The sequence below is a fragment of the Ischnura elegans genome, chromosome 12, assembly GCF_921293095.1.
Source record: "Ischnura elegans chromosome 12, ioIscEleg1.1, whole genome shotgun sequence".
In the NCBI taxonomy this organism is placed as follows: domain Eukaryota; kingdom Metazoa; phylum Arthropoda; class Insecta; order Odonata; family Coenagrionidae; genus Ischnura; species Ischnura elegans.
In genome coordinates, this window is record NC_060257.1 from 38,724,372 (window position 1) to 38,736,757 (window position 12,386).

Here is a 12,386-nt window from a genome sequence, read left to right on the forward strand (position 1 = left end):
CATGATTTTTATTGAGTGCGGCGCTTATAAATTGTTTGTATAGTTAGTCGTTATTTGAGTAAGGAAATTTAGTGATGCAAAAAACCATCGCCTTTCGTCTGGATTTATGATTACGTTTATCAGATAGATGTTTATCTGTCACCGCACCACCCCTGTTCCTGTATATCTGTTCGCAACAGGTATATTGGCTATTATTTGCTCCACCTCCGGTAAAGCGACAATTCGCTATAGCGAGTGTTTATTAGTGCACCGTGGGGTGTCGTTATATCGAGGTTTCACTGTATAGGTTTTTTACTTAAAAAAAAGAGGTATGGTTAATTTAAACTAGAACAAGCTATGAGCTCAGCATTCTTCTACTGTTTGGATCAAGAAGAGTTTTGTTGCTGTTTTTCTGTAAATGAGCTTAAGGAAACCATCAAAATGATTTGCTACACACCAATATGCTCAATTTCTCAATGCTTACCCTCAGCTAAAGCTAATAAAAGTCTCTAGACTTGTATTGAACTGGGATACAAATCTCCTTAAAGTCCAGCTTCGGCAGTTAGGGTTTTGCGCAAGCCCTCCTAGCAAAAGAAGTTGTTATTCATCAATTTTGGGTTTGAACTAAAACTGATCGCTTGATGATTTTCTTTTACTTTTAGCCAGTCTTTCCTTCTTGCTCAATCAGGGTTTTTACAGGCCAGGGAAATCAGGGTTATTCTAAAAGTATTCTATTTATTAATGTTGGTTTTCAAGGAGTACTTAAGAAGCATTATGGCAGCCTCACCTTCCTTCATGTACTTCCCTTCTTAAGTTCACAATAATTTTTTTCTCTCCTCTTTCTTTCATTCTATCTAAAAATCGTGTTCTCTTTCTTGCTCTCCCTTGTTTACCCAACATTCTACCTGCCAACACTGTATGTTTCAATATGCCCTCCCTGCTTAGTAGACACTCCATCCATACCTTCTTTCTCCTCCTAATCTCATTTAGAAGCTGCCTTGCCTCATCCACTATATCCAGCACTCTGTTGTTGTTCCTCCTCTCCTTGTAGTTCACCTTCTCCATTCTTCTCCACACTCACATCTCGAACACCTCCAGTCTTATTTCATCCTCCCTCCTAAGTAGGGTTTCAGGGAAAATACGGGGGATTTGAAATGGGTCAGGGGGATCAGTGGAAAAAACAGTGAATCTTGTCAATGTTGGCAGGGAAAATTTCTGTCAGGATATTTTTTAAATTTTTTGCTACATTTTGTTCCCTTAACCAATGGTCTATTGGTCGGGCCGTTTTACACGGTACATGGAATTGCGCAATCTGACGTATGTGCGAAGGCACAATCAAAATTGCGTCGTGTAAAGCGGTGAATTGCTAGAACATATTCGAGAATGTGTGGATGCGAGACGTCAAAATAGCCCCTGTTCTAATTTCGTTCATGCATTCGCGCAATTCCGCGCCATTTTAGAAATTAATGCAGCTCTAACCTGCGCAATTCCGTGCCCCTGTCCTGTCCACTTCATAATAATAATAATCTCTGGTCATATTCCTACAGGTTTGAAAGAGTGCTTGGTCCTTGTGCTGATATCCTGAAGAGAAATATCCAGCAGTATAACAGCTTTGTGTCACTCTCAGTATAATGAACGGATGGAGGGATAAGGGGCCGAATGAGATGATCTGAAGGAAAGATGTGTTGCCGTGAGAAAAGGCCAGCCAACGAGAGAGGGAGAGTTGTCGCAGCTATGAGAAAAGAGAGAAATATCTATGGTTTGTGTCTCAGAAATGTTGAGCAGGCCAAGCAGTTTTCCCTTGGATGTATAAATAAATGTTAAATGGAGAGTAAGGTCAGTTTGGAAACATGATTTATTGTTTTTCCATATCTACTTGGTGTTATTTTGTTGTATTTCTGTAGTAACAAAATCTTATTGGTGGGTATATACTTTTGACTGCCATCATGACTTCATCTGTCTCACTGTTCTCTATTTAATATTCTTCGATATGATGGATTTCATTGATTGAATGCCAAGTCTTTGAGATGTGGAAGTCGTTGAGTTCACGCAATATGTTTCTGTCTGTGTATTTACCTACTCCGTGTTGTTGTTTTACCGTACCTTTTTCGGTGTTACTTTGTGGAATTACTGCATTAAAAAAATGTTCTACGTGGGCGTGCATTTTTAACTGTCCTCATGACTTCGTCAGTCTTACTTGTCCAAAATTCAAGGACTAGCATGTATGGGAGGAATGTTTGCCTCGTAACATTGCCGAGTCTTTGAAGTATGGAAGATATATCCAAGGTTTCAATTCCATGGGAGAGAATTTGAAAAAGAACATTGTGAGAAGTGATTGGCTTAATGGTTAAAAAAAAACTGTAGATGCAAAAAGACTTGTCGAGATAAAGAGTGAACTTGCAGGCAAGAAATCTCTTTGATCTCCAAATTTCTTATCTTAATTCTCTCTTTCCACTTCTCTTCCTCTCTCTAACCTATCTCTCAGTCCCGTTGTAAACTATCTTCAAATGTAATTTTAAGAATAAGATGCGATCAACTGCAGGGAATGCTGTTATTTACCTAGTTGAAAAGAAATGCTGTCCTTCCCTTCCCAATAGCATACTGCACACACTAGTTGTGTCTCTATAAAGCCCTGCCTGGAGTGTAGTGGGAGCCATTGTAATCAGTCTTGCCATGCCACCCTGTTAGTTGGAAAGAACGTCTTCAACTCGAAAGAATTTCAGAGTTTCAGGTCACTTCAGCGAGAATGAAATCGACACAGGGTTCTCAATCAGCTTGTTCTGGCAGGCCAATCAGTAAGCATAAAATAGCCCATAGCGTTTTAAGATAACAAGTGCATTTTGTCTGAGAGTACATGTATAGTCTTGAGTTTGTCTATCTACGAACCGCCGTCCTGGGGTATCCGTGCGTGGAAATTCTAACTTTCTTGGTTTTGTTGTAAAGGAAGAAAAATTTAACGTAGTCCTGGTGTGCTCGGAAGATGGTCTTTTTTGAACTGTTATGAAATTGATCCTTAGATGTGTCCTGTTGGTGAATATATATTACAAACTATTTTAACATGGAAAAAAATCCTTATAACATACTAGTCACGATCATGCGGAAAATGTTATGGGTTCAAGCCTTATAGACTGCCAGCGGATTATACAAGTCCTGTCAAGGTGAAAAATGGTAGTCAAAGCGAATTGTCATTTCATTAAATTCCAGAATAAGTTTCTAGTGTACAATTTGAACATTTCTATACAGTCTTGGGATTTTGTTACTATTAAGATTTTTTTTAGATTAATATTTTTTGATAACAGTTCCATTAAAATTTGAAATAACAAAACAATTAAACCAGACTGCTTGTAGGCAGCTGGAAGTGCTAAGAGTGTTACAATATAGATCATATATGAAGTTGGGAATTAAATCCATGATGGAGAGGTTCTCAACTACCTAATCTACCTAATCATGTTATTGTGGATGTCTAAAAATTGTATATCATTGTATTTATGTAAACATTGCGTATACCTTTTGACTATCCTGATGGAATTATGATTACCAATGGCTCAAAAATTCTATTTTTTTGGGCATCTTATGTCAAAAGGCAGTGTACATTTTCTCTGTACATTGCTTATGTTTTGTCCTGCACTGAGTTTGGAAAAATATTTTACTACTGGTAAGTTGAAATTCATTAACATCTTGGTTTGTTGCTCATGGTAAAAATTTCCCCTGGAGTTTTATAAAATTCTTGTTCAAGATTTTATAAATTTCTTACACTACACTCTGTTTCAGTCAAACAGAATTGTGAAAAATTTATTGTTGTTAATGCAGAAAATTGCATTAATCATGTTATATTGAAAAACATCTTGTTGTGATTGCTACTAGGAATACCAGTCTTAATTTTCAAATTATTTCATCCATGTAATTGTGGAAAGTTTCCATTGCTTCGATGAAGAAAATCTATTATGCAAGTGTTTTCTGGAATGAAGCTGGTTTTACTTTAAGTTCAAGAAAATTTCAATGAAATATTTTTTACCTTGAGCAATGGGCAACAGTTCAAGATGATGATAATGCAACTCTAATTAATTTTAATAAGTTTTATAAAATTGAGGAGCTAGTTTTATTTACTGGAATGTATGGTTAGAGTTGTAATCAAATGGTATTTGTTTTCCATGAAACATCAAGGAGGGATTTTTTTACATGCTTTCTGTTTTTTTTCTCTGTTTTGATAAAGTTGCTCTTCAGCATACCCTGAAGACTTAAATTCATCTCATTCAAGAAATATACCATCTTTTATTATAACGACACAATTCAGAATTAATTTCTATTTTATTGGCTTTGGAGAAGTCAAGATAGTTTAATTTTTATCCAATAGAATGTAAGGTTGAATTTTTCTGCACACAGTATATATGTTGGCCATTAATTTTGGCCTCCCTGGTGTTCTTTACTTGTGTTCACTGTGTTACTATAATGACTTTTCTGGTTGGAATTTGGTATTATCAATATATTATTCTCTCTTAATTGTACTTAATTGTCGGTTAATGTTTTGCCCAGAATTGACCCTGCACACTTTAAAAAAATGTATGAATATCCTTGAAAAGTTGAAGAAACCGAATTGGAGCATCATAGAAAACTAATTTTTGAGAATACCTGTTTTCATATGTGAAACTGTGTTTCTATAGCTGTTGTTGAGAATAAATTTTTATGAATTGTATTTTGAGACAAGTAAAAATATGCATGTTTTCCAGGGTGAGATCTCTTTCATGGTCGATAAATGAGATGTGCTGGTCTATGCTTTTGAATTTTGTATTTGTTTAACAAATAAGCGAAATGTATGTCATTTATCTCTTGTAGATTAATGTGCTAATAAAATTGGTAAAATATATACGTCCTGGAACTTATTCTACTTTGTCAAAATTGATATTTGTTAACGTCATGTCAACTCAAACGATGAGGGCTATTCACAAAGTAAGGAACATTTTCTCCTGCAGTCCCTAGGCGTGCACCAGTCGCATATATCTTGGTATCCGTGAGCACCATTCCTTGGGTGACATCTTGCCGTGACAATGTACTGTCGGTTTTTTCGATACTCAAATTGAAAATGTGTGCTGCATTGAAAATCTCGCCAGTGGTTAGGTGCAGTCAGAGACAGTCCGCAAATTCACACTGCAAACCACACCCAAGAAGTCCTTCTTTCATTCAAATAGGAAATATTCCCTCATGTACTTTATAGTACCATCCTTAAGGCCGTTGTACACGATACACGGAATTGCGCAATCTGACGTACGTGCGAAGGCGCAATCAAAATTGCGTTGTGTAAAGCGGTGAATTGCTCGAGCACGTGCGAGAATGCGTGGATACGAGATGGCAAAATAGCCCCTGCTCTAATTTCGTTCATGCATTCGTGCAATTCCACGCCATTTTAGAAATTAATGCAGCTCTAACCTGCACAATTCCGTGCCCCGTGTAAAACGGCCTTAACACTTAGCAAGTTTCTTTTGTCTCCAAGAATAGATAGTAACACAGCACTTTGACAACAAAGACAGGCTCCGAATGCGTGTCACTGAGTAGCTGAGATGGCAGCAGTGGCGGCTGGTGGTTATATATCCAGGGTGTGCATTAAAGAAGATATACGATGATGGAAAAGGGCATGAAGCTTAAATGAAAGAGCTGCTAAATGGCACTGAATGCATTGATGGACTAGGATCCTGAGCGCAGGTAGTGTAGGTGGCAGCTACACCGCTACACTACCTGTTAGTTAGTCACCAAATATGGGCGTGCGCACTCGCATTGTGTTGAGTCTGCTCCCAGCACCCATTTGAACATGGCATGCCCCCCCCACTTACCTCATCCCGCCGGAGCACCCACAAGCGATCGCATAGACCGAATATGTGCCCTGCGTGATGCCACGGGTTCACACGTTTGTAGAGTGAATTCACAAGGGGTGACTCCTGCACGGGGGGTCCCTTCTGCACTGGCTGGCAGCTAAAATAGGGTAGTTTCCTTCATCAAAGAAAACAAAAGGCATTGATTACAATTCATTAGTGTAATCATTATATAAAAATTATTTGGTTTTAGAAATCCCAGTTTAGACGAATGTTAATGGTCAATTTTAACCTCATTTGAAAAAGGCCAGATTGACCACCATGCGATGCCACTCCATGTGATGTCACAGAGGCCCAGATGCTATATGAGTAGTCAGGAGTTTTACATCATCTGAGATTACAATTACATGCATGAGGCACAGAGCTCTGGGAAACATCTCTTAATAATCACAAAATAAAATTGCCTATGGTCGGTAAGTTTCCTTCGTTTGGTAGGGTGTTAATAATCGTTATTCACTCTAAAAGCGTGAAATACATACTCCAGGAGTAATAATCTTTCCATTGAGGCAATAGAAAAATAGGAAACCACCCTATTGTGAACTCCCTTTGGTTCAAACTTTACAGTTGCACCACTGAGCCATGCTTTGAGTTAATAATGTTTTTTTGCCAATCAGGCATATATGTGGTGCATGAACTCAGCAGTTAAAATATTGCACCCGACGTAAAGTTAATTCTTTTTTGTCATGACTGATTTTTGTTACCTTTTTTATGTACCACGCATTTTTAAAACAAGATATCTAATGGTAGAGACTTGAAACTACTCATTCTCTATATACTGTATTTGCACGAATCTAAAGCAATATGAAAAATAGTTACCATATTGTCATCGAGTATAGTCTTCTCTGTTTTGCCAAAGATCTCCAAATAGTAGGATGGCCTCATGTTCTCCGTTAATAATTTAGTTTTAATGGAGGCAATTCCTATATGAGAGTGCAAGTATATTTTTGAGTGACTAACTCGAGCATTACCCTTAAGGTATAAATTATTATACTATTCAGTCATTTTCAGAGGTTAATTACGATGTTTTCATGTTTATTGGAAATTAGAGATCAATTTTGAAGGAATACTCACAACAATTCAAAGTGCGGGTTTTACGATCATGACAATTCTTTTATAAGTAAGTATTTCTTTAAGTAAAGTAAGACTTTCTTTTACAATTTGTTAGTTTATGCAAGTTACTTACCTCAAGAACACTACGGGAATAAAATGTGCTCTTTCCTGAAATCTTTCATTGCTCTGTAAAGTTGAATACCTAACCTATGGTCAACCGAAGTTATGAAATTCAGTTTTCAAAATCATATTTATTTCATTAATATCTAGCCTCAATAAGCACTGCAGAGACAATTAAAAACAGACGCTTTTCTGAGCCAAACATTGGGTAATGCAGGTAAATTTTCGGATGTATCGGAGTGCACCCATCGTCTATTGTCCGATGCCAAAAATTTGCCCTTTGGCAAAAAAATATTTTTGTTTTGAAACATGAAATGAAATAATGTAATAATGGTGCCGATATTTTTAATGTCATTTTTTGTTGCAAAGTTAACTGGCAGCAAACTCTTGTATCCATAATTTAGATTATGCCACCCACAATAATTATGCAAGCCGCATTTTAAGTGAAGAATTTTGCACCCAATTGTAAGACGAGCCTTCTTTTCTGCGGAAGATGGGAGGTGAAAAAATTCTAATTAGATTCATGCAAATGTAGTATTTATTATGCATGTAAATACCAGAGTATATGCATGGGGTATAAAGGATAAATTGATACGTAAATGAATATATCGTAAACTACATCATTCTTACAGCCAAAGTTTAATTACTCTCGTAGTAATTGGCTTTGAGTATTTCAGTTTAGCATTAATGTAGCACATGCAGCAGTCCATTAAATATTTCATTTAACTAATGTTAAAAACTTGCTCTACATTGTGCCATATGTCATACAAGATTTCAGCTCAAGTCCTTAGAGAGCTATTTTTCAGTTTTATGCAAAATTATGGTGCTGTATCCTTCTTTACCATGCCCTCTTATCCATCCTGCCTTTCTTGGTGCTACTGAGTATTCATTTTACTGGTGTACAAATATTGGGTTTTTACTGGGTCCTTCCCCCTGGATTTGTGAATCTGTATTATGGTTGTGTATTCTTGGATCCCTGAGTATCATTTGGGGAATTTTAGATAACATGATCTGTGCTGGCTGGGAATGTATGGATTAATCCTTGAAGCAACCACCGGTTGGAACAATTTAGTGGGTAATGGTAAACATCAATTATATTTGTCCATACTGTGCAAATTTGGAAAGTGTCAATAATCTAGTTAACTTATTATTGGTGCTTTGGAAAACTTTGTTGTGGTCACTCCTAAAAATGAAGAACAAAGAGGAATACTGTGGGATACATAGCAATTCAGTTTCTGTCAAAACTGTTGCCAAAAAAGTTTTGGGGCAGGTGCTTAGGCGGATCTAGAGGGAGGGGATGGGAGTGCGTGCCCCTCCCCCCCCAGATGCTTAAAAAATAGACAAGACTTTTAAAACCCTTATCATTACGTTCATTTTACTTTGTGAATTGCAGAGCCTCAACCATTTATTTTAATATCAATAACTTTCCCAACAAAATAAAGGGAATATTTTCTACAGTAATTGCTTTATTTTGATTTTAATCTCAAATATGAGAAGACCTGTCAGACCCTTGTGCCCCCCTCTTCCCCAGAAAAAATCCCAGATCCCCCCCTGGGCTGATGGATATATTTCTGGGATTTGGGAAACAAAAATTGGAAGAGGTGGATGAATTCTGTTATTTGGGAAGCAGGATCACTAGCGATGGGAGATGCAAGAAAGAAATTATCTGCAGAATAGCGCAGGCAAAGAGAGCATTCCACCAAAAGAAAGATCTACTTACAAGCATAGATGTAAGGAAACAATTTATCAGGACTTTACTCTGGAGTACGCTTCTCTACGGAAGTGAGGCATGGACAATAGCAGCCGTGGAGATAACACGGATTGAGGTCTTCAAGATGCGGCGTTACAGAAGAATGATAAGGATCAAATGGATCAACCGAGTTGGTAATGAGTAAGTCCTAAGAAAATTTGGAGAGAAAAGAAGCCTTATGAAAACCTTGACAAGAAGATGGAACAAACTTATTGTCCATAACTTGAGACATGATGGCCTGATGAAGACAATCGTCAAGGGACAAGGAGACGGAAAGAACAGAGAAGAAAGATCACAAATGAAATGTATGGAACAAGTAAAGATGAATGTGAAAGAGAAGAAATACTTATGTGTGACGAGATTATCTAATAGAAGAATTAAATGGAGAGTTGTTTCAAACCAATCTTAGGATTGTTAACCAGTGATAATGATGGGGAAAGGTTCATTTGTTGGAGTTACATTTGAGACCATATCATCTAGGCATTCACAGGGGTTTAACCACTTCACCTCCCTTGCTTATATTGGCCCTAATGGCCTTGCAAGGGTAGTTGTAGTGAGTATTTAGTTAATGTTGTGGCAGAAATAGAAAAAAGAAATCTTGAATGCTTTGAATTACCAACAACTTCTTATCCACTGGTCTTTGCATTGCTTAAGAGGACACACCTCATTTTCAATTGTTCTTTTAGGTGAAAGGCTACTTGCGTACAGCGTAAAATATTGCCTTAAAAAATTCAGGGCTTGTACCTTAAGCTGTTTTCAATTCTCAAATTTTTGCAAATATTTATTTTAATATGGAAAAATTCCACTCCACCATGGTTGGATCTTTGGATTTTATTATAAGTTATCCTGTCTCCTTAGGGTTTTTAGCTGTAAACATAAATTTTGGTTTACAGGCCTAATGATGGGTTATTTCTCTTTGAAATTTGGATCGCTCTGCCTGTCGTTGATGTTAGCGGTGACATTTGTAAACCAATTTAAATGTGCTGTGGTTGACAGTACATACTTCTAGAGGCTGACTAGAAAATCAGCTACAGTTTCACATTTTTGTGCTAGCCATCTTATGTTCTCTGGCCATGTAAGATATAGGTTTACATGGAGCAATTTGGTATCATTTGGAACATTAGCGGATTTAGGAGGAGGGGTGGCTGCCCCCACAATTTCTGGCAGCAACTGAAAAGACCACAATCTTCAAGTTGGCTCTCCAATGAAATTTTTTTTCACCATCTAAAGAAACAATGCTTTAAAATCATTTATTTATGACGAAATAACACTTTTCTACGAATAGCACCTCTTTCGTGAGAAAATGTCCAAAAAGGAAAAAATAAATAAATGCATTATTTCAGCCATGGGCGATTTAGGTAAGGGGAACGTAAAACGAAGGGAAAAATATACAAGATTTTTAATGCGGTTATTATTATGTTCGTTTTGTTCTGCGTATTACAGAACCTAAATAATTTAATTTCATATTAATAATTATAGTTAACTTTCATATTAAAAGAGAATTTTTCGTACAGTAATATTTATATATTTTGTTTTTAATCTCAAATATGGGATGACCGTTAGCCTTTCGGGGCCTTATGCCCCCAGCAAAAATTCGAGATCCGCCTTTTATTTCAGCGACGCATTTCGTATTAAGTGAAAGATTTATATTTCCCAGTTTAGAAGACATGAACTGCCCCAAGAGTCATTTCAGAGCAGTGAATGTTTTAAATCGGGCTGGGTGGAAGGTTCAAGAAAAGCTTGCAGTTTGGAGAAGAATCGCTATTTTAAGTTTTTTTCGGCCTTAGAAATTGTTATCATAACTCTCCGATAGTATACGCAATGATAGGATTGTTCAATAATTTTAGCGAATGGCGGGGATCGGGAACCTGGAGCTATCAAGTTCAAAACTTCAGCAACAGAAAGCGGTACCTTCGATTTTAACTGAGAATTCGTCTGCCAGTCTGTTCCAGCGTCACTAGTAATAAAATTGACCAGTAGATGGCAGTTCGTTTCATATTCTGCGGGTGATGAGAGGAAAAATTACCGGGACGTTTAATGATGCTCACGAAATGGCTCGGAAATCTCATTATCTCATATCAATCAAAGGCCATTAATAAATAAAATGGATAATGATTATGTGGGACAAGTTACAGTGAAATTAAATGGAAAATATCCTTATTTGATAGTGTATTTACTCTTAATTTTAATTTTCTAATTTTACGATTTTACGAAGACTGTCTCTTCAAAACTTCTCTCCAAAGAAAGTACGAACATACTATATATTAATTATACAGGGCTATGGCGTGGTAGCAAAAATTTATGGGGTTTAAAAAGGTGGGCGAAATTGAACATCCTTCCAGATTTTCCTCGGCTTATAATTAAGGAGCGCAACCAACATTCTGTTCTCATATTTTAAGAACAGTATGAATGCCCGGTGTGCTGTAACTATAAGACAGTTAATCAAGGGCGTACCCAGGATCAAAACTGGGGGGGGGGGGCGGGGGGTTAAGCCATGGTTGTTCAAGTTGTAGGTAAGATTTAAGCATGGAAAAGGTGAATGAAATCAACATTTTGAGGAAACTGTAGCAACTCTTTATTAGTTTTTAAAATTATTTGCTTGAAAAAATATTATTTTCCTTAAAGAAATTTGCGATTTTTTCTTCTAAGGGGGGCAAGCTGCCCCCTCTTTCCCCTCGCTGGGTACGTCCATGCAGTTAACAGCTACTAATGAGAGAACAAGCGATTATTATTAGATCATTCTATCGGGTAATTCGGTTTACAAATGTAAGTAGATACTACCCTGCAAGATGCTTCAATAGATGTTTGGCGGGGGGTGTTAAGACACCAACGGTTATCGAAAATAAAACAGGAAAGAAGGTAGACGTTGGAAATTTGGCCGACTATGTTGTCTCATTTTCTCCTTATGGCTTTTAGCAGTCTTCTCCTTTCTACCACTCTTCTTAGCAGTGGACTAGGAATATGCTTTGGGGGGGATGAGAGGAAATTGGGGAAGGGCGACCCCCCCTTTATGGAAAATTTTGGAAAAATGACATGCCTGCAAATACATTTTATATAATTTGATTACTTAAAATTTGGGTTTCATGAAAAGGCGACGTTAAAATTTACTGTAAGGCAAAACTAGACAAGTTTTGAGTATTATGATGCGTAGTTTTCCGCGGCGTTGTCTAGATGATGTCTCCATGTTCCTGGGTTTCACCGCGTGGATTTTCTTTGTGACGACAGAAAAAAAAAAATCCACGCGGTGAAACCCAGGAACATGGAGACATCATTTTGAGTATTATTTTTCTTTCTCTAAGGCTGTGGGGGGGGGGGGCTATCCCCCTCATCCCCCCCCCCATAGTTCCGCCACTGCTTCTTAGCACTTTCTCATAACTTGCTCGGTCGATCCATTTCATCTTCACAAAACTTCGGTGGCACCACATTCCGAATGCTTCCACTCTGGACTTCTCTTCTCTTGTCAACGTCCAGGCCCCGCCCCTATGGAGATACGCTCCATATGTAGCATCAGATAATTCACAGCTAGGTACTCAATTTTTTCAGTATCAGACATAATGAGCCAATTATATTTAATTAATGTCATGCATGATATGCGACACGATGTCGTGGAAATTATTAATACT

The 12,386-nt window shown here is 37.4% G+C and overlaps 1 protein-coding gene across 3 annotated transcripts in view; it reads left to right on the plus strand.

Annotated features, from left to right (window-relative positions):
* Nucleotides 1-4,843, plus strand: part of LOC124169759 (cAMP-dependent protein kinase type I regulatory subunit) — a 300,877-nt gene extending 296,034 nt beyond the window's left edge. For all 3 annotated transcript variants that reach the window (XM_046548467.1, XM_046548468.1, XM_046548470.1), the window contains exon 7: nucleotides 1,527-4,843. In XM_046548467.1, the coding sequence (XP_046404423.1) occupies nucleotides 1,527-1,611 (85 nt within the window). In that variant the 3' untranslated portion in view covers nucleotides 1,612-4,843. The remainder of the gene's footprint in view (nucleotides 1-1,526) is intronic.
* The last annotated feature ends 7,543 nt before the right edge of the window (nucleotides 4,844-12,386 follow it).